The sequence below is a fragment of the Mauremys mutica genome, chromosome 4 (assembly GCF_020497125.1).
Source record: "Mauremys mutica isolate MM-2020 ecotype Southern chromosome 4, ASM2049712v1, whole genome shotgun sequence".
NCBI classification, from domain to species: Eukaryota; Metazoa; Chordata; order Testudines; family Geoemydidae; genus Mauremys; species Mauremys mutica.
In genome coordinates this window covers 73,003,866-73,022,716 of record NC_059075.1, presented here as the reverse complement: position 1 = coordinate 73,022,716, position 18,851 = coordinate 73,003,866, and the positions used below count along the sequence as shown (strand labels likewise).

At 55.1% G+C, this 18,851-nt stretch overlaps 1 protein-coding gene across 15 annotated transcripts in view; it reads left to right on the top strand.

Moving 5' to 3' along the window:
• Nucleotides 1-18,851, top strand: part of DGKZ (diacylglycerol kinase zeta) — a 108,177-nt gene that overhangs the window by 70,721 nt on the left and 18,605 nt on the right. For 11 of the 15 annotated variants that reach the window (XM_045015604.1, XM_045015603.1, XM_045015606.1 and 8 more), the window contains 22 exons: nucleotides 838-933; nucleotides 2,635-2,712; nucleotides 3,068-3,124; nucleotides 6,122-6,190; nucleotides 6,708-6,779; nucleotides 7,105-7,221; nucleotides 7,310-7,381; nucleotides 7,779-7,874; nucleotides 8,150-8,232; nucleotides 8,841-8,901; nucleotides 9,716-9,829; nucleotides 10,576-10,716; nucleotides 11,496-11,574; nucleotides 12,037-12,092; nucleotides 13,044-13,106; nucleotides 13,374-13,447; nucleotides 13,554-13,665; nucleotides 14,275-14,474; nucleotides 15,097-15,197; nucleotides 15,545-15,624; nucleotides 16,970-17,014; nucleotides 17,336-17,405. In XM_045015604.1, coding sequence (XP_044871539.1) covers nucleotides 838-933; nucleotides 2,635-2,712; nucleotides 3,068-3,124; nucleotides 6,122-6,190; nucleotides 6,708-6,779; nucleotides 7,105-7,221; nucleotides 7,310-7,381; nucleotides 7,779-7,874; nucleotides 8,150-8,232; nucleotides 8,841-8,901; nucleotides 9,716-9,829; nucleotides 10,576-10,716; nucleotides 11,496-11,574; nucleotides 12,037-12,092; nucleotides 13,044-13,106; nucleotides 13,374-13,447; nucleotides 13,554-13,665; nucleotides 14,275-14,474; nucleotides 15,097-15,197; nucleotides 15,545-15,624; nucleotides 16,970-17,014; nucleotides 17,336-17,405 — 1,936 coding nt within the window. The remainder of the gene's footprint in view (nucleotides 1-837; nucleotides 934-2,634; nucleotides 2,713-3,067; nucleotides 3,125-6,121; nucleotides 6,191-6,707; nucleotides 6,780-7,104; nucleotides 7,222-7,309; nucleotides 7,382-7,778; nucleotides 7,875-8,149; nucleotides 8,233-8,840; nucleotides 8,902-9,715; nucleotides 9,830-10,575; nucleotides 10,717-11,495; nucleotides 11,575-12,036; nucleotides 12,093-13,043; nucleotides 13,107-13,373; nucleotides 13,448-13,553; nucleotides 13,666-14,274; nucleotides 14,475-15,096; nucleotides 15,198-15,544; nucleotides 15,625-16,969; nucleotides 17,015-17,335; nucleotides 17,406-18,851) is intronic. The other 4 variants (XM_045015609.1, XM_045015601.1, XM_045015599.1 and 1 more) reach the window with 3 other exon arrangements.

Below are 18,851 nucleotides of genomic sequence, written 5' to 3'. Positions count from 1 at the left end.
AAAGTGCCTTGATGCTGGGGAAAACAGACAGTGCATTCGCTCTCATTCCCCACTGCTACTACACAGCCATCCATTCTGCACGTGGGAATGGAGACCTGGTGAGTGGTGGAAGGCACTGCTCTCCTTGTCGGAGATGCACAGACAAAGCTGCACCCATTGTGAACTGCATCCTCAGAGGTGGGGACAATCCCTCTCTACACCTGTGGGGAAACCTAGCTGGGATAGTGCCTTCTGCTCTGGTCCCCTCGTCCCTAGAGGCCTTGTGTTTGGAAGCTGAGAGGGGATGGTTCTCACCTGGAACACTGTGAAGGGCATTCAGAGAAGAGCAGAAACAGTCAGGGGGCTGAAGGGATTGACCTGTGAGGAGAGATGTGTCCAGTTCAGCTCAGCAATGCGTGAGTGGGGACGTGACAGTCTGCCAGTAATAGAGCGAGGGGTGCAGACCTCGGAGCGGGTGACGGTAAGTAAGGGGAACATGTAAGCTGAATCTCAGGAAAACTCCCTAGCAATGAGGTGAATCCTCTCCTGGACGGCCCCATTGCTTACAGCTAGACAGGATAGCATCCTACAGGCAGTACTTCTACATTTCTGACACTTCTGGGCCATGATGGGAGCTTTGGGCAGGTTTTCTGGATATGCCCTCGCTCTGGAGAGTGGGCCTCTGTGCAGCCTGTGATCACAGCGGTGCTCTGTAGCACAGTGTATTGTGGGTCTGGGATGGTCAACGGGATATTCATCATGTTGGAGGTGACTGCTGGGATCCAAGGCCAGGCCCTGAAAGTTTGGGGACTCTTGTGGCCCATCGGAGAAGTACAATGTATCTCTTGTGCCTTCCAGGAAACTGCAATCTACGGGGAGCACATCTGGTTTGAGACCAGCGGCTCTGGGGATTTCTGCTATGTAGGGGAACAGAACTGTGTGGCCAAGATGCTGGTAAGTCAGACACAGTGACCCCGTCATCAGCTCGGCTTGGTCTAGATACAAGACTGTGCTGCCACCTAGTGGAAAAACCTGGGGATCCCTTTCTGCACTCAGTAGCCTGGCATTTCTCAAATGCAGCCACCAAGGTCTTTTCTTGCGGCCACAGCCTGCTGGGTGGTGATGGGGGAGGGACCCAAAGCAGCAGCCCCTCCTCTAGGGCTGCCATCAATGGTTGGGCCTTGCCCTCCTCTGCGGAGACACAAGCTGGAGGAGCAGACAGCCAATGTGAGTTCCCCACTTTGGGGGGGGGGGGGGGTCAGGCTTCAGCCTTTGGGGTGGCTGGTGGCAGGTTCCACCCATGTGGCTTCGAACTCCATCTCCAGGCCCCATCCCCTGTGCGTGAGGCTTCATTCTCCGTTCTCTGACTCTGCGGTGGCAGGCTCTAGCCCCAAGCTTAGCCCCCATCATCACCTCTGCCCCCCTGCTGCCTCTCCCAGTGCCCCTGGCCCCTGCTGCCTCTGTACCCACTTTCCTATCCAGGGCTTAATTTGTCCCCAGGCTTGCCGGAACGGAGTATGTCTGCTGTGAAAAGTGATATTTGTATGTTAGTTAATATCACTTTTCACAGCAGACTTAGTAGCTAGCCAGTCCCTCCCCACCCTCAAAAAAAGCAACCAGAAATGCAAAAGAAACAAGAAAAAAGACAAGAACATGCTATGCGCCTTATTTGTGTTTCTGTTCTGTTTATAAAGAATAGAGACAACTATGCATTATTTTTATTATTGTGTCTGCAAAAAAACCCCTACATAAATAAATTACAATGGTTTGGACATGTGTATATGCATATTTATTGAGTTTTTCCTAAAATTGAGCCGCACTCCGAGCCCACCAAAACATTTGTTGTGAGAACCCCAGTGGAAGTTCTCGGGCATTCTGGGGTCCAACAAAGAAGGGGTTAACACTTGTGGGGCCAGTGAGGGATATGGAAAATGTTCTGCTCTGGACTCTGCCTGCTGCTAATGCTGCTTTGAGTCTGGAAAGTTGCTGCATTTGAGTGGGCAGCAGGCGCCAGGGCCTCTGGGTATCTCTGTGGCTAGGACCCAGCTGGCTGAGTTGATACCGAGTTTCTGTGAGTGGCTGTAGTGACCCCAGATGCCCCAAGAGAGAATTTAATTCCAGAACTTTCCAGGAAGGATCTTGCAATAAAAAGAAGAACCAAGAAGTGAAAGCCAGAAGGCTGGGCCGCCCATAGGGGCAATGCCCTCGTAGATGCTGCAGCCATCCCTCTCTAAGTGCAGGTCCGGTCCAGCTGCGAGTGCTGGGGTCTGAGGATGGTGCCCATCTGATGGATGTTCGTTGGTCTGGGTGAAATGAGCTTGGGGTCACAGCCTGATGAGCAGCACCAAAACTGCCACAGGTGGCAGTGATTGACTGCCTGGTGCCAGTGTCAGAAGAGATTGAGGAGTGATTGGCCAATGGAGAGTGCCTTTGCCTCTTGCCCCAGGGCAGGGCTGAGGGAGGCTGGGGGTTGGGCATTCAGATCAAGGGAGGAGGCTTTTACCTTATGGCTTCCCATTCTGAAGTGTACTGAGCTGCTCGCTCTCAGGAGTGCCCGCCTCGGAGTGGAGGAGGAGGAGTGAGTGAGTGGAGCTCCAAGGCTTCCAGAGTGTAAATAAATACTGACGTTAACATAGGGACTTTTCCCTTTTTCAGCAGAAACCTCTGACCAGACGCAAGTGTGCAGCCTGCAAAATTGTAGTGCATACGCCCTGCATAGAACAGCTGGAGAAAGTGAGTAAAGCCCAACACAGGCCGCTCCTGGGCCTGAATTGCTGGTTACCCCTTACCTGGGCAACAGCATGGGGCCAGCACTGAACCCCGTGTGCTTTGGCTAACCATTGTCGTGACAGGCAGGTGCCTCCTGAGGGGGCAGTTTAGTGGGGAAACAGACTTTTAGCAGATCTCCGGGCATTTTAGCCCCAAGGGCTGGTGAATTGTTCCTTCGGTAGGGGGTTGGATGAGGATTCCAGATAAGCATCAAATGTCCCAGGAAGCTCCCAGACCTGCCACATTGAACACGACTCCAGAAGGCTTCTTTTAGTAGATGGTTTCACTGTTGCCTCCCTTATGTGTGTTAAATCTGCAGATAAATTTCCGCTGCAAACCTTCCTTCAGGGAGTCGGGATCAAGGAACGTTCGGGAGGTGAGTGACTCAGCTGGACTGCTTGCTGTGTTTGCCAGGAGGAAGTCCCGTCCCCTTCTAGTTTGGTGGCAGAGGGCTCAGGGGAAGGGCTTAGCTTGATTTGTTGTGGAAGCAGCAGAAAGTCTGGGCATTTTCAAGTGTGGCAGGAGCCCCTGAGTCTGTGCTACTTGTGAAACCTCTGGGCACTGAAGAGGCACAGTCACCCATCCTGTGGGGCATTTCTTTGAAGTGCACCTGCACGGGATTGGTGCTAATATGGGGCGAATCTCAGATCATTCAGGGGCAGATCCAAAGACACCTCAAGGCCAGCCTTTCCCAGGAGGAATTTCAGCCCATCTGGTGCTGGCCCTGAGAGAATGAAAACAGTTGAACTTTTGCAGGCCTCTTGGAAGGTTGTGTGGAGTTTGGGGAGAAGAGCTGCGTTTTTGCTCTATCGCCCAGCCCAGGTTAGCTGCACTTATTGCCACAGTACCTGAACTTGCCCCTGCTTAACTCTTGTGCACCCCTTACCTGTGAGGACTCTGGCTTGTATGTCTGTTAGGTCTTATCTACTTCATCTCTCCCAGCCAGGGCAGGATTGTCCCCTGTAGTCTGTATTGCATGGCTGTGTCCAGGCCAGGTTAAACGTGCACTGTAGCACTTTAAACCATTTTCCCTGTGGTGCCCCTTGCTGCCATCTCTCCAGTATGCCCTACAGTGCCACCCAGGAAGGAGTAAATGTCTGCATGCCCCCTCAGGAGCTCTCCTGCAAACCTCTGTGCTGCAGGGGTGTGACCAGCAACAGCACCCTGTGCCTTCCCTAGGGATATGGAACTCTCCGTGGTGCTGAAAGTTGTGGGTGGAGGGAACTGGAGAGTATCCACACAAACTAGTCCTAAGGCAGTTCCAAACTAGCAGACGTGTCTAGAGGAGCTTTTGGTAGGACATAGGCCAGAGATCTCCATGGGGAATACGCACACCTGGGATTCACCTGAACAGCTACTGCACTAGCTTTGAAGCACCCGAGGATCTCTCCTCTGCGGTCTCCATAGAGAACCTAATCTCATCTGTTTCCAAGGTGCCCATCATTATGGTATCTGGGCTCTCTTATCCCTCAAACTTACCTTACCAGCTTTAACCAGGAAATAGGGGTTAGATCCCAGACCTCGACGGTGCTATAAGGAAAGCACCCTCCAGAATTCATCATTCCAACCACTGTATAGTAGGAAACAGAACCTAGAGAAGGAAGAATAAACAGAGGTGTGACTGCATGGACAGCAGCTGTTCAGCAGCAAGCGGGGGCAGAGAGTGCTCTTGGACTAAGCAGCAAACTCGGACTCCCCTGTGCCCCCCACCCTGTGCTGCTTCCTTCTCCCCTCCAGATGGAGGAGTAAAACGGGGGGGAAGAGAGAAGAAACGCTGTGTTTAAACAGACGCACCCCTTCCCCCTCCTCACCACCCAGTACAAGCTGGGGGAAACGTACTGCCTCCTTCTTCCATCTCTCCCTAAAATTACTCCCCTGGCTGGGGAGGGTGGACATGCCATCCCGGTAGCCGTTAGGGACCAGCACTGTGCTTGGTGGTCTCCTGTCACAGAACGAGCTGCCCTTGCCCCACGGGGCTCCCAGGCTCAGGCACAGAGAAGATGGCTGTGTTTGAATGACCCGCACTCTGTTGTTGCCAGCGTGAGGAGGCGCCAGTTCAGGCAGCACGTGCTGGCCGACCATCGGCATACGGATTTAGCTCCACTCATGATTAAGTCGGACTGCTGGGAGAACAGGGTGAGCAGAGGGAGTTTGGAGGAACTTAATTTCTCTCCTCAGTGACTGATGTGGTCTGGAGCTCAGCAGTTTCAGCTCTTTGCCTTCGTCATCTGTGTTCAGGGCCACAGGTGTCTCCAGTGTGTCTTCTGTGACCGTGAGCTAGGTGGGGCATCTGTTTTCCATTAGGCCTGTGGCAGAGAAATGGTTTGCCTGAGGGGAGGCAGCGTGGATTCACAGCATTTATTTTTCTGATTATTCGTCATAATTGTGACACTTCCCAGGGTACCCAGGGCTGTGTGAGGCACCTTGCTGTTGCCTGTCCTTAGGGTGAGGAAGTCTTGTCTGTGCCTGCTGTGTGTTAGCTCCCTGACTCCACCAGCCATGCAAACACTCCCCTCCAAGCCTCTGCAGACCTTGTTTTCTCTCTGCAGGTTAGCAGTAGGCACACCCTAACCTCCCTGTCCTCCAAGCATCCCCTGTTGAGTCCAGCCCCTGCTCCACTGGACACTCACAGAATTATCAGGCCTGTTGTCCCAAAGCTGACTACACAGCTCTGCTAAACACACAGCACTTACACATATTCCCAGTGAAAGCAAGAATACATTTATTATCAAAGAACAGAGAGTCAGGTGACAGTGAGAATATTGGAAACAAATGGTTACGTATAATACAAAATCACAATACGCTTTCTAGAGACTAAACATAACGAACAAATTACCCTCCTGTCTAAAGAAGCTCATCTCACCCACAGTTCTCTCCAGCATTTTCAACCAAGCCTGGTTGAGATTCCTTTCTCATGATGCAAACATGCTGTCTGTTTAGGGTGAAGGATGCCTGGGTGTTCTCTTTGCCCCCCAAATGTACCAGAACAAACCTTTGACATGCACCTCATGATAGGGTTTCCTCCTCCCCTCCCCACATGGATTTCTCCTGGGGGCTGTTGAGAGCAGCACTGGAGGATAAGACACCTGGCATCTCAGTCAGGTACCCTGTGTCTGGGCTTTCATCTCCCTGGCCTCTCCCAGAGCTGAGTGCTCGTGCTTCTGAACTTCTCCAGTGTCTGGGCTGAGATGTTCCCAGGGGCTTCTGCAGTGTCCTCTCAGTACTAAAGAGATTGCAGAGGAGGATTCCATTCCGTATGGGCCAGAGAAGAGGCAAGGCCACTTTGGGTCCCAGCCAAGGAGTGTGCTAACAGGATCATGTCCGTACTTTTCTCTGCGTTCTCTTTGAACCTGGCCCTTGTGTTTCCATTTAGCCCATAGTCGTCCGGCATCACTGGGTGCACCGGAGACGCCAGGAAGGGAAGTGCCGGCAGTGCGGAAAGGTAAGAAGGGCTGAAGGAAAAGCCGAGGTTAGGCAGGGAAAGGGAAGGTGGTAGGTGTGGGGAACATAGAGAGGAACCACTTGGAGCAGGACGCACACAAGCCCTGCTGGGAGGGGCAGCCCCCTCGCAGTCAGTGATGCTACCATTCCCTACATTGCCGCCTACTGGCATCACAGACAGCACTCTCTCAATCCCCACGTTCATCCAGTCATCAGATTTCCACACAAACTGATCTCCCAATCTGTTCTGGAGGGACACCCCCCCCCCCCCAGGCACCTTTGGCTGGGTCCTTGCCCTTGGGTCCAGAGATGCTTGTCCCAAACATTTTGAATTCCCTCATGCCAGGGCTGTGGGTGGGGAACTGTCCAACTGAGACCCGAGCTGCATTGGCTGCAGAAGGACTCTTGTGGCTAACATCTGTCGTAGCTGGGGAGCTGCTGTTCCCCTTCCTGTGTGCCCCTCGCTGCACTGCGGAGAGTTGTCAGGAGCTTCACAACCCGCCTCCTTCCCTCTGCAGGGTTTCCAGCAGAAGTTTGCCTTTCACAGCAAGGAGATTGTAGCCATCAGCTGTTCCTGGTGTAAACAAGCGGTGAGTGCAGCCCTACCCTGAGTTAATGGCCTAATGACTTCTGATGGCCGGGTACGTTCTAGTGCAAGCTGGAAGCTCCTGCCCCATACCCTGCAGCACCTCTTACTGAGAGAGGCTGGGATTGGAGTAGCTGGGAGCGCCTCTCACAGCCAGGGTTCCCGCCCTTTCCCTGCAATGCCTCCTGTTGGGAGCTTTCACATTGTTAGGCTCCTGCTGCATTTCCTACAGCGCTCCCTGCTGGAGGCAGAGGTGCTGTGAGTGTTCAGAGCTGGGCTTCCCAGGCCAGGCTTCAGCAATCGAGTGCTCCATTCTCTCTCCCTCGCAGTATCACAGTAAGGTGTCGTGCTTCATGCTGCAATGCATCGAGGAGCCGTGCTCGCTGGGGGCTCATGCTGCTGTCGTCGTCCCGCCGACCTGGATTCTGCGGGTCCGACGCCCCCAGGTGAGTCACTCCCTCAGGCTTCGCTCCTGTTTAATCAGCAGCTCCTGCTCAACTGGCAGCTGCTGACCTGGTTTTTCTCCTTTGCTAGAATCCACTGAAGTCCAGTAAGAAAAAGAAGAGGACGTCGTTCAAGCGGAAATCCAGCAAAAAGGGGGCAGAGGTCAGAGAATGAGGCCTGTGTTGACTGGGAATTGGCGGGGGGTGGGGGGGGAGTGGGAGTTGGAGAAGGAAGATCGCTGGTCACGGTATGGTCTGAGACATGGAGCAGAGAAAAATGAGGTGGAGGGAAGGTGCTGGGATATGAGGGTGATTTGCAATTGTAAGGTATCTCAAAGGGGTGTTTAAAAAGAGAACAGAAAGGCTGGCATGTGGATCCCACTCCCACTGGAGTGCTAGGGCCCTGGGGGGTGGATCCCGGTGCTGGGGCTCTGGGGGTGGCTGGTATTTTGTTCAGTATTTTGTCTCCAACTTTAGACCTTAGTAACTTTAAATTTCCGATGCAGGCAAGAGGTTGTGTTTCCCCATGTTTGTTGATGGTGTTGTGGTGTCTCTTGCAGGAGGGGCGATGGAAACCCTTTGTCATCAAGCCTACGCCAGCCCCACTCATGAAGCCCCTGCTGGTGTTTGTGAACCCCAAGAGTGGTGGGAATCAGGTAGGGACATTTCCTGACATGTTCCTGGATAGCCAGCTCCATGGAGGCCTTTTATCCCAACTGCTGAGAATCCAGCATGTTCGGTGATGTCTCAGCTGCAAATACAGAAGCAACTTACTCCCTGGCATCTCCTCTTGAGGCCAGGCCTTGCCTGACTACCCAGGACTGCAGATTTCCATCACCTCTGTCTAAGACTCTGCTTCCTCCCTGCCCCCCCCACCCCACCCCATCGGGATTGTCTGTATACTGTTTCCTGAAGTCTTTCATCCTTTTAGGGAGCCAAGATCATCCAGTCCTTCATGTGGTATCTCAACCCACGACAAGTCTTTGATCTCAACCAGGGCGGCCCCAAAGAGGCGTGAGTACTGACTCAGGGAGCCCCATCCCCTTCTCCCACTGTCTCCCCCAATAGGAGCCTTGGCCCCTTCTCTTCCAGCTGGCCGCTAGTGAGGGACTGATGCTCTAGGAAAGGCCCTTGGGAAGAGCTGTGTGGCTGGACACCTACTGCAAGTTCAAAGCCTGGGAAGTGTCTCTGGGGACTGATCCCATTTCACTTCCCAGTCAGTCCTGGCTCCCTTGTGTTTCCAGGAGGAAGGATGGCTGAATGGTTAAGGGACAGGGCTGGGAGCCAGACTCCTGGGTTCTATTCCCAGCTCTGTCACTAGCCTGTTCTGTGACCTGGGCCCAATCCCATTCCCTCTCTACACCTAGAGGTTTCTCCGTCTGTACAATGGGGATAATAATCCTGGCTTCCTTTTCCAGGGGCCTGTGAAGATAAATTCATTACAATGTGTCAGATGCCATGAGGCTCTAGGGTGAAGAGAGGGGTCTAAGGTTGTGACTCCTCCAGTGGACAGCCTGAGAGAGGAACCCATTGCAAACACTGGCTGGTGCATTCCCAGCTTCAAGCGTCTCGGTGATTCTCCCGCCTTTCCCTGACCCCCTCTGCTTTCTGCTTCCCTGCAGGCTGGAGATGTATCGGAAAGTGCACAACCTGCGGATCCTGGCGTGTGGGGGGGATGGCACGGTGAGTGACCCTGACCTCTCAGCTCTCACTGAGCTATCAAGGGATGTGGCTGGTGCCTTGATCCAAACCCCTTGCTCAGAGGTGGGCAAAATGGGTCCCCCAAGTTCTATAATATGGCTCACCGCCCCCTGTGACTACAGGTCCCAGCATGCCATGCTCCATCTTCATCTCAGAAGCTAGCTGCATGGTGTGCTGGGGCCAGTAGTCCTTGTGGTCTATGTCTCCATACTAGAGATGAGGGCAGCTGCAATGGTCTCCTTTTGATGCCATATAGGTGCATCCCTTGAGCTCCTGACGAGTTGCTGGCACAGTCCTCAGCTGGGCAAAGTTTGGGAACCAGAGTGAGTTCAGGCTTCCCCCATCTAAGCTGTCTGCAGCACTCCTGGAAGATTAACTCTCACGCTCCCAGTGTAGGTTAGGTATAGAAAGGGGCTGATCAGCTGTCGGGGCAAATAGCAGTGGGGATTCTCAGCCCCATGGGTCCTGGCAGAATCCACTGTACAGGGGCATTGACACATACTAGGGCACCAACAGGCTGTTAACTGCATGAGATGCCACCTCTGGGGAGCCTCACTCACTTGCCATTTGGGGTGGGGCAGGCATTTCCCCAGAACATTGGGTAGAAGGATGTGGTTTGTCCCCTCTGGAGCACTGATGGTTATTGGCTGAGCATCTCCCGTAATGGCTTGGAAGTTGGGGGGCCCAGTCTCCATGTCTCTGGCTCTTGGTAACGCACTCTACCCCCTCAAGCTGATCACCTTGTAGGGCTCTGAAGTAACCAGCTGCCTCTTTGGTGTCTGTCCTGTTTGGCCAGGTGGGGTGGATCCTCTCCATCCTGGACCAGTTACGTCTGAATCCCCCTCCTCCTGTAGCCATCCTCCCTCTGGGGACAGGGAATGACCTGGCCAGGACTCTGAACTGGGGCGGGGTAAGTGACTCGGGAGGAGGGGGCGGAGAGGGGTACTTGCCCTGGGCGGGGGCACTCATAGGGCCCTGGTACTACTGGCTCCTGAGCTTGGGCCCAGGTGGTTGGAGGGGAGGAGGGATCTGAGCTGTGATGGCAGGACAGAGGTTTGGTGTGTGGGAGAAGCGGAGCTAAGCCCCCGGGGTCAGGGTTGGGGGGGGGGGGGGAAGCTGAGCTCTTTTCTCTGGCGTGGGGAGCTTTCCCACTTGCACTCCATGCGCTGCTATCTCGGAGCCGTGCACAGTGTGCCCAAGAGCTCCCAGCAGAGGAGGTGAGTGCAGCGAGGGGCGGCTGTGGCTGGATGTGGTAAGGGCTACATGCTGGAGATGTGGTATATGGCATAGATGCCACGGGGCTGAAATTGGCCTGTGGCTGGCACATGGGGATCCCTGTGGTGTATGCATCACCCAGAGGCCTGGTTTCTCCCCAGATCACCTTTGCCCCCACCAATGACATCAGCTGTAAATAGGAATCCACCCCCTTGGGAGAAGTAACTAATTGTGCCACCTGGCAAGCTGCTGTGGTGGGCTGGGAGTCACTGTGGAAAACACCCACAGAGATGGAGCCTTTTAGGCTACAGGTTACACAGTGACAAATCCCAGCCCTGTGTTCTCCCCACTCTTTGCTTTGGGGCACTTGGCCCTGCCCACCCCTTCCCCGGTTAGGGGAGCCAGGTTGGGTGGCTCAATGAGCTCTGCTTTGGCCCATAGGGTTACACGGACGAGCCCTTGTCAAAGATCCTCTCTCACGTGGAGGAGGGAAACATTGTGCAGCTCGACCGCTGGAATCTCCAGGTGGAGTCAAACTCCGAGGTGAACCCTGAGGAAAAAGACGAGACGGCCACAGACAAGGTGAGCGACAAACAGAGCTCCTCCACGGGCCAGCATTCTCCATCTGTCCCCAGCTCAGGCAGCACTTGACTCCCCAGGGAATATTTCCCCCCCGTTTCCACTTTCTCTCCTCATGGCTCAGAGGCCCCTCCCTGCCTCCCATCTGGGAGAAGCAGCCCCAGGGACTAGTGGCAGCCAGAGCTGGCCCAAAGGTGCAGGTCTGCAAGAGACTTGGAGGACTCGCTGCAAGCAGAAGACCATTCCTTTGGCGCAGAGACCCTGAGAACAGCAAGTGTCTCAGGGAGCAGAGATCGTCTGACTGCTTGGTGAGCCAGCTGTGACCCTGTAAGGAGGGGGACTGAGCAGCTGGAATGGGGTTTGGTGGAGAGGAGACATCCCTGCTTCTCTGGAAAACCCTCTCTGGGGATCCTGAAGGTTCCTGGGGAAACAGGCCCCAACCCCTGGTGCATTTGGCACAGAGAAAGCATCCACTGACTGCAGTTGCCACCCCGTTCCACCCTAGGTGCTGATCTGGGCTGGACACTGCATCCCGGTTGCCTGTGTGGATGCTGAGCCTGGGCTGAGCATGGATGTGCTCACGGCAGCAGAAAGGGCTATTCCATCCCCCTCAGTATATCCCTCTTTCAGGCCAATAGCCGCCTCTGTCTCAATTATTCCCTCTGCTGGCAGTGGCCCCGTACATGGCTAGTGAAGTATCATCTCTCCCTTGCAGTAACCCTACGTTCCTAGCCCCATGTCTGGGCACCACGGTTCTCAGCCTCCTCTTTTTCCCTTTTCAGCTTCCCCTCGATGTCTTCAATAACTATTTCAGCCTCGGCTTTGATGCTCGCGTGACACTCGAGTTCCACGAATCTCGTGGTAGGTGGGGGCTGGAGTAGGTTCTGGCTGGTGCTCTCTGTGCAGAGCTGCAGGGCCGGGCTGCAGAGTGGGAGAATCTTGAGATTTAGAGTGGGGGTGAATGGGGGAAGCAGGTTTGTAACCTGGGAGTGCTCCCAGCTTGGTCAATTGAAACGCCTTTGTGGTAGGGAGATGGCAGAGAGAGAACCAACTGGGGAGAGGGTGGGGGGAACTGACCAGGAAGAGTGTGGGAACAGCCAGATAGGGGAGAGGAAGCTGCAGAGTGTGCATGAATGAATGGGAGGGGAAGGAAGAAACCGAGGCGTGTGGCAGAGGCAGCTGGCGAGTCTTGGGGGAGGTTGGTTAGTGAGCCTGGGAGAGCGAGGCTGGGGCGACAGGCGGCTGAGTTGCTCCTGGCAGTGAGTGAATGACACTAACATCTGTCTTGGTTTTGTTTTTGTTTTTTTTCTTCTTTTTCCCTAGAGGCCAATCCAGAGAAATTTAACAGCCGGTTTCGGAATAAAATGTTCTATGCTGGGGTGAGTGTGTGGGACTCCTTGGAGACGAGCACTGTCTGTCTAAGCTCCAGCTACTCTTAGAGATTTCCAAAGCTGCTTTCTCTGGGTAGCTACTAATGGGATGTCTGAACTATAAGGATTCAGCTCTTTTAATCTCCCCATCAGTATGTCCCTCCAGCCCCATGATGATTGTTTTAACTCTTCTCTGAACTCCTCCCACTGGCCTTCTTGTACTGAGGGGCCCAGGCCCAAAAATAGTGTCACAGACAGGACCTCCCTAGACCTGCATTAGAGGGTGATTATCTGCTTCCTGCCCTGGGATGAGGTCTCTGCATATGCAGTCCCCAGGTTGCATTAGCCTTTGTCCAACCCTATCGCAGTGCAGCCCCCTGGCTAATTTGTTCTTCCCCTTGAGTCTTGGTTGCTTCTACTTCCCAGAGCTGTCCCTCCCATTGAGGGTCTGGGTTTGGAGAATTAGCTGTTACCCTAGACTGCATGTCATATTGTTTCGTGCCCTCTCATAACTCTCGCACTGAGGAGCCTGGTGTCTTGCTCCTGTATTGGGCCCAGTAACTTTTATTTGGCCATATTTTCTCACAGCCAGAGAATGATCTTGCATTCTGTGCCCCCAGTACTGCGTCCCACCTGGAGAAGGAGGTGCCCTAGCCCTAGATCACAGCTGCTCCTGGAGGCCCGGCCTGGACATGGGGGAGTTGCGAGTTAGGACTGAAGTCCATTGTCAGAGCTGGGTTATCATGGGGTGCGCCAGGTCAGGAGTGAGGAGCATCTGCAGCACTGTATCAGGAGGGCCAATCTGCAGAGGGTGCAGTGAGGCCTGGAAGAGGATTTGCCCAGTCTCAGGAGTCTCGGGGGCTTGAATTGAGACTCAGTAGAGCATGAAGGGTCCATGCGATCCAGCTGGTGCTCAGGGACGCGGTCTCCAGGCATTAACCTTGTCCCTTGTGTTGGCAGACGGCGTTTTCCGACTTTCTTACGGGCAGCTCCAAAGACTTAGCGAAGCACGTCAAAGTGGTGGTGAGTGTCTGGAGAGGAGGGGCTGGGATCGTTCCCTGGGAGCGGTGGGGATTGGTGAATCCAGGGCATCGTTCCTTTGGGGTAACAGTAACTGGTACCGCAGTGGCTGAAGCAGCTGTTGCACTATGAGGGACATTCCTTGGGTGCTGCAGGGCAACAGCTCTCACTCAGAAATGGGGAGTTCATTCCCCCCAAAATACTAGGGCTGGGCCCTTCTCCTGCAGCCAGCCTAGGTGTCTGACTGTCTCTCCGTCTGTCTGTTTTCAGTGTGATGGGACAGACCTGACCCCCAAGATCCAGGACCTGAAGCCCCAGTGCCTTGTCTTTCTGAACATTCCGAGGTGAGTGGCTCCTGCACCCCTGGATGCTGAGCAGCTCCCTGCCCGGTGTTTGAGGAGCCCTCCCGTTGGTCCCAGGTAATACTCTGCTCCCGTTGTCTCTCTGCAGGTACTGTGCGGGCACCATGCCCTGGGGCAACCCTGGGGAGCACCATGACTTCGAGCCCCAGCGCCATGACGATGGCTGCATTGAGGTCATCGGCTTCACCATGACATCCCTGGTAAATCAGCTCAGCCACTGCAGCAGGTTCTGGCCCTGTTGCCCTGCACCCTGCCTGACCCACAGCTCCCGACCCTGCGACCTTGACTTGAAATCCAGCTGTGCCTGAGGGCTCCAGGCGGCACCCATCCTCTGAGCCTGTGGGACCTTCCAGTCTGCAGCCAGCATGGCTCAGTGTAGTCAGGAGCAGGACCCTGGAGGTGCACCCCCAGGTATAGCTTGGGGGGACCTCTGCCAGGAACAGCAGAGCCTTGTGTGCAGGACAGCAGAGCAGCCTTCCCTAGAACGCTCACCAGCCTGCAGCCTGTGCCTGGGTGGCTAGTGGTGGGAGAGAATTCAAACACCATAAGCCTTGTTTGCTGGGGTCTTTGTGTGCCACTGCATCCTCTCGCCTGCCTCCCCACCCAGGGCCTCTCCAGAGCTGAGACACCTGTGAGGACTCCAGCGTGTGCTGGTCTTTGTGGATTCCTTCTCCCTGGGGACTGAGCTGAGCCCCTCCAAGCTCAGTTTGCTTGTGATTCCACTTGGTGTTGGATGCTGCTGCTCTGAGGTATGGCCGTGAGCCTTTTCACTACAAGCAGCCCCACTGTAACCCTGGTTCTGTTTGCAGGCTGCCTTGCAGGTGGGTGGACATGGAGAGCGGCTGCACCAGTGCCGGGAGGTGATGCTCACCACATCCAAGGCCATTCCTATGCAGGTGGACGGGGAGCCGTGCAAGCTGGCACCCTCCTGTATTCACATCTCCCTGCGCAACCAGGCCAATATGGTGCAGAAGACCAAGCGACGCAACTCCATGCCCCTGCTCAATGAGTACGTTCACCTGGCACAGGGCAGCCCTGGGGGCCCCAAACCCAGCAACTTGTCCAATTTGGATCGGTTCCTCGCCTCCACAGCAGCAGGGCATGGGGTGGTACCAATCCAAGAGGGCATTATTCACCCATTTATTCTGGGTGGCCTCTCCCGGCTCTTCACACTTCACAGTTGCCTCCAAGAGGCATGAGCAGGGAGTCTTTCAAAGGACCTCTGGGCAACACTGGAAGGAGAGTGAGAGGAGGCTTGAGTTATGGCAGCCATCCGCTGCAGAAAATGAAGCCTTAACTGTTGTCACCTGCTGCTGGGACTAGGTTAGCAAGGGGTTCTGTCACACTGCCTGCAGCACCACTCCCTGGGGGAGTCAAGTACTGGAATGGCTGGGCACATCACCCCATGTCCCTAGCCTGCCACACCAGTGCTCCTCCCATTCTGCTTACAGCACCACTTGCTGGGAGAGAGAAGTACTGGTTAGCTGGGAGCTCCCTAAGACAGTGCTCTTGCCTAGTTTCCTCAGTTGCCTCTTGCTGGAGGAGGCTGGGCTACTGTAGCTATGAGCTTCTGCCTACATCTATAGGGCCTCCTTTCTAACCCCTGCCCTTTTCCTCCTGCCTGCGTGCAGCCAGCAACCAGTGCCCGAGCGGCTGCGAATCCGGGTGAACCGAATCAGCATGCATGACTATGAGGCACTTCACTACGACAAGGAGAAGCTCAAGGAAGCCTGTGAGTGACCAGTCCGGGTGCCTGGGGGCTTTGGGAGTGTGCTATCCTAGGGGGTGATGGGGGAGGCCTCCTTGAGCACTTTGGGCCATTGGGGCAGCTCTGGGCAGCCGCAGCTCTGCTGTAATGAAGCCATGGTCTGCAGATGGAGTATTGCGTGCTTGAGCTGTAGTCTCTGTGGGTGGCTGTGGTCAGCCCTGTTTTATACAAAGTGGCAATGCCCTGTTGTTCTCACCATGTCTCTGGTGCTGTCCTCCACTGGGCAGTGGCCATGCTGTCTCAGGGCCCCAGAGACTGGGGGGACGACTGGCAGCAGGCAGCTCCCTGAGATGTCTGTGCTTTGCTTTCAGCTGTGCCCCTGGGGATCATTGTGGTTCCGGGAGATAGTGACCTGGAGGTCTGTCGGACCCACATCGAGAGGCTGCAGGAGGTGAGGCATTGCAGGGGGCGTGGGAGATGGCAGGAACTGATCGTTGAGGGGAGGGAGGCTCTGGAGAGGTCTCTCCTGACCCCCGGTTATTGTAGCCTCGCACAGATGGCGTTCTGAGCATCCAGCATTGGCCTTTGATGGAGACCGGATCCCAGGCTAGAGGGATCATTGATCTGTTGAGTCTGACAGCTCCCGTGTATTGGCCTCACTATTCCCCTTTTCGCCATCCTGCTCACCCTGCCCTCTAGTCCTCCCCAGGGTGTTGGGCAAGGAGAGGCCGCTAGGCAGGTGGAAAGAGAAGGCTTTGTCCTGCCCTGAAGTATGTTCCACAGGATCTTAGTCCTTCCCCCAAACCTGGGTACACTGCAGTCAGTCTCCCCTGTGTCAGGTGCCCCTTTCTCTCCCCTCTTGCACTATTGTGAGCTCCTTCTCAGCCCTCACCTCTGGGGGGCAGAGAGTTCTGCCTCTCCCCAGTGCCTGTGGATTTATGCTTTTCCCCTGCCCAGCTCTCCTCTCCCGCACAGACCGGGAAGCTCTGGAGGGAGTGTCCGATGACATTGCACTAGCCCAGTACCTGGGCTTCTTCCTTCCCTACCTCCTGGAAGGGATTTTGCCTCGCCTGGAGGGGCCTTGCGCAGCCTGAAAGTGGGCTCCTTGTGGCCTAGGAAGTGCTGCAGGATCCCTGTCCAGTTTGAATCCGTGACCACAGAGAGCGGAGCAATCTACCATGTTTAATTGCAGAGCACATTAGGCAGGCTGGCATGAAGGGACCTGCCTATCCCTCTCTCTCTCTCGTCTCTGCATTTCTGATGGACCCTTCCCTGCAGTGGCTGAGTCAGGTGTCCAGGAGCGGGGACACTCGCAGGCAGGTGGCTGGGCAGCCATGATGATGGGCTAGGTGAGGGCCTAGCATCTCAGCCCTTACCCAGTGCCATCCCTCTCATAAAGTCATGGGAAGCAACTATGGCCACAACATGGGGAAGTTCCTGCAGCTGGAAGGGGTGGGGGTTCTAGAGAGTGGCCTGGCCTGTCTCCTGGCTGATGCTTTAGATGACATGTCTGAGCACACAGAAGCTGGGCAGCTTGGGACACGTAGCTATTGGTTTCAGCTGCTGCCTTTCTCCCCTATTTCTCATTCCATCTGGAGCACGTCCTCACTAAACTCTGAACCCAGCTGCATGCTGCAGGGCAGTGGGGGCTCAGTACTGGGAATGCATAGGCCGGGATGGCTACATGCGGTGGCAGGGCTGGCTCATCATACAGGAGAGGGCACAGAACAGGCTCTGAGAGACAGAAGGGGGGCAGCTGAATGAAGGTGGTAACCCACCCCCTTCCCTCTTCGCAGGATTTTCTTCCATGCCCTTCTTCTTTACAGTGCCTGCTCCTTCAGGTGTGTATCACCCGCCTCCCTCCCCTCCCGGGGGTCTCTGTCATGTACATGGTGCCAATCTTGTGGGCTTGTTTGAACACCTCCCCAGTGAGTTTGGCATATTTGTCTCCAGCTGCACCCCATGCCATGCCTGTGTTTTCCACCGCCTGTGCCATGCCCCCCTGTGCCTCACTGTCTCTGTGCCACGCCTGGATGCAAACTGCTTCTGTCAAAGGGCCATAAATCTGAGCCTGTCTGAACGCCCAGTGCAGGAACGAACCCAGGAAAGGTTGGGGGGAACAACGAGGAGCTGGGAAACGTCACTCTCTTCTCTCTGTGCAGGAAGGAGATGGAGCCAAATTAAAGACACTTTCATCCCAGAAGCTGTCTCCCAAGTGGTGTTTCTTAGACTGTGAGTATCCTCTCCATACAGTACAGTAGCACTGGTCTGCCCTGGGAGGTGGGGTCAAGCTCTGATCCGCTCTAGGGATGTAGCAAAAGTCCCAGACCAATAATGCCCTCTGGGAATGCTTGTTCCTTGGGACATACTGACTGGCTCACCCCATGGCATCATTTCCATCGGCCTGGTGCTATCTGCATGTGGCTCCCCAGCAGTCAAGCAGTTGCCCCATTACCTTTTTCTCAGTTTGCTTAGGTGCCTGAGTGCGGCAGCTCTGAGCTGAGGGAATATGCCTCCCCTGCCCCCAGAGCAGCAGCTGTGCCCAGTGCCGCTGGTCATGTGAATCCAGCAAAGACTGCCAGGTGTGGAGTGTTTGCTAACAGCACACCTGGCCTCCAGTCCTTCCTTCTGGCCTGTGCATGGAGCAGGCTCTCCAGGATTGGGCTGAGGTGCTGTGCCTGTGTCTGACGGACAGGGGGCTCCCTCGGGCTGGGAACGCATCCTCAGGGAGGCACTGCAGAATCTTCTGTGCCTGTCGGGAGTGGGCTTTGGGTGCAGCCACTGGCTACGTTCTGTGCCTGGCTGACACAGACTGGCCTCTTCGTGCAAACAGCCTTCTCCTCCCCAGTACTCGGGGTGCTACCCCAGTCCGAAGGGCCCATTATTCTCCCTCTGTATGTGGGAGAGGACTACCAGTGGCACTCCAGCCCAATGACTTCCAAGGAGAGTTTCCTAACTACAAATAGTACTGTGGTCTTTAATAGAGCAAGTGAGTACTCCTAGCCCTGTACTAAGTGTTCCGAGCGTGGGAGGTTGGGGGAGAAGTGAATTAGGAGCCCTGTGCCTGAAAAATAAGTCCAGTGCGATAATGACAAGTCAGTGTGGGCCAGAGGGGAAGTGGACCGGGGAGAGGGAAGGTGAAAACTGAGAGCTGGTCCCAGATTCTCCCAGCAGGAGGCACTGCAGTGAATAGTGTTGGAGCCTTGGTCAGGGGGGAGCTGCTGCAGTGACAGCTTCTCCAGCAGGAGATGCTCTACAGAGCAGCATAGCTGCTGCAGGGGGAGATGCGTTTGTACATCTCCTTCAATTACAGGCTGTACATTGGTGCCTGGAGGAGGAGGAGGAGAGTGCCTGATGTGCTGAGCCTGTGACCCAACCTGCTGTGTTTGCAGGAGCCCCCGAGTGCTGAGGCAAAGCAGTGGGGACTTGTTTACAAACACGGCTTTGTTCCAGGTCCTTTCTCAGCCCCTTCTCCCCTTTCCGCCCCCGCCCGAGGTTGACACTTTGTTCCTGAAGCTCCAGGCTGCACGTTCACTTTTACAAGCATATTTTTGGTGTGTCTGTTTTTGGTTTGAGCGATTCCCTGGGAATCCCCCACAGCCTGGGACAATAGGGGCTTTTGTGCCCTCGTAATGGTGCTGGAGCAAGTTCCCAAACACACAGGGAGAAGCTCATGCA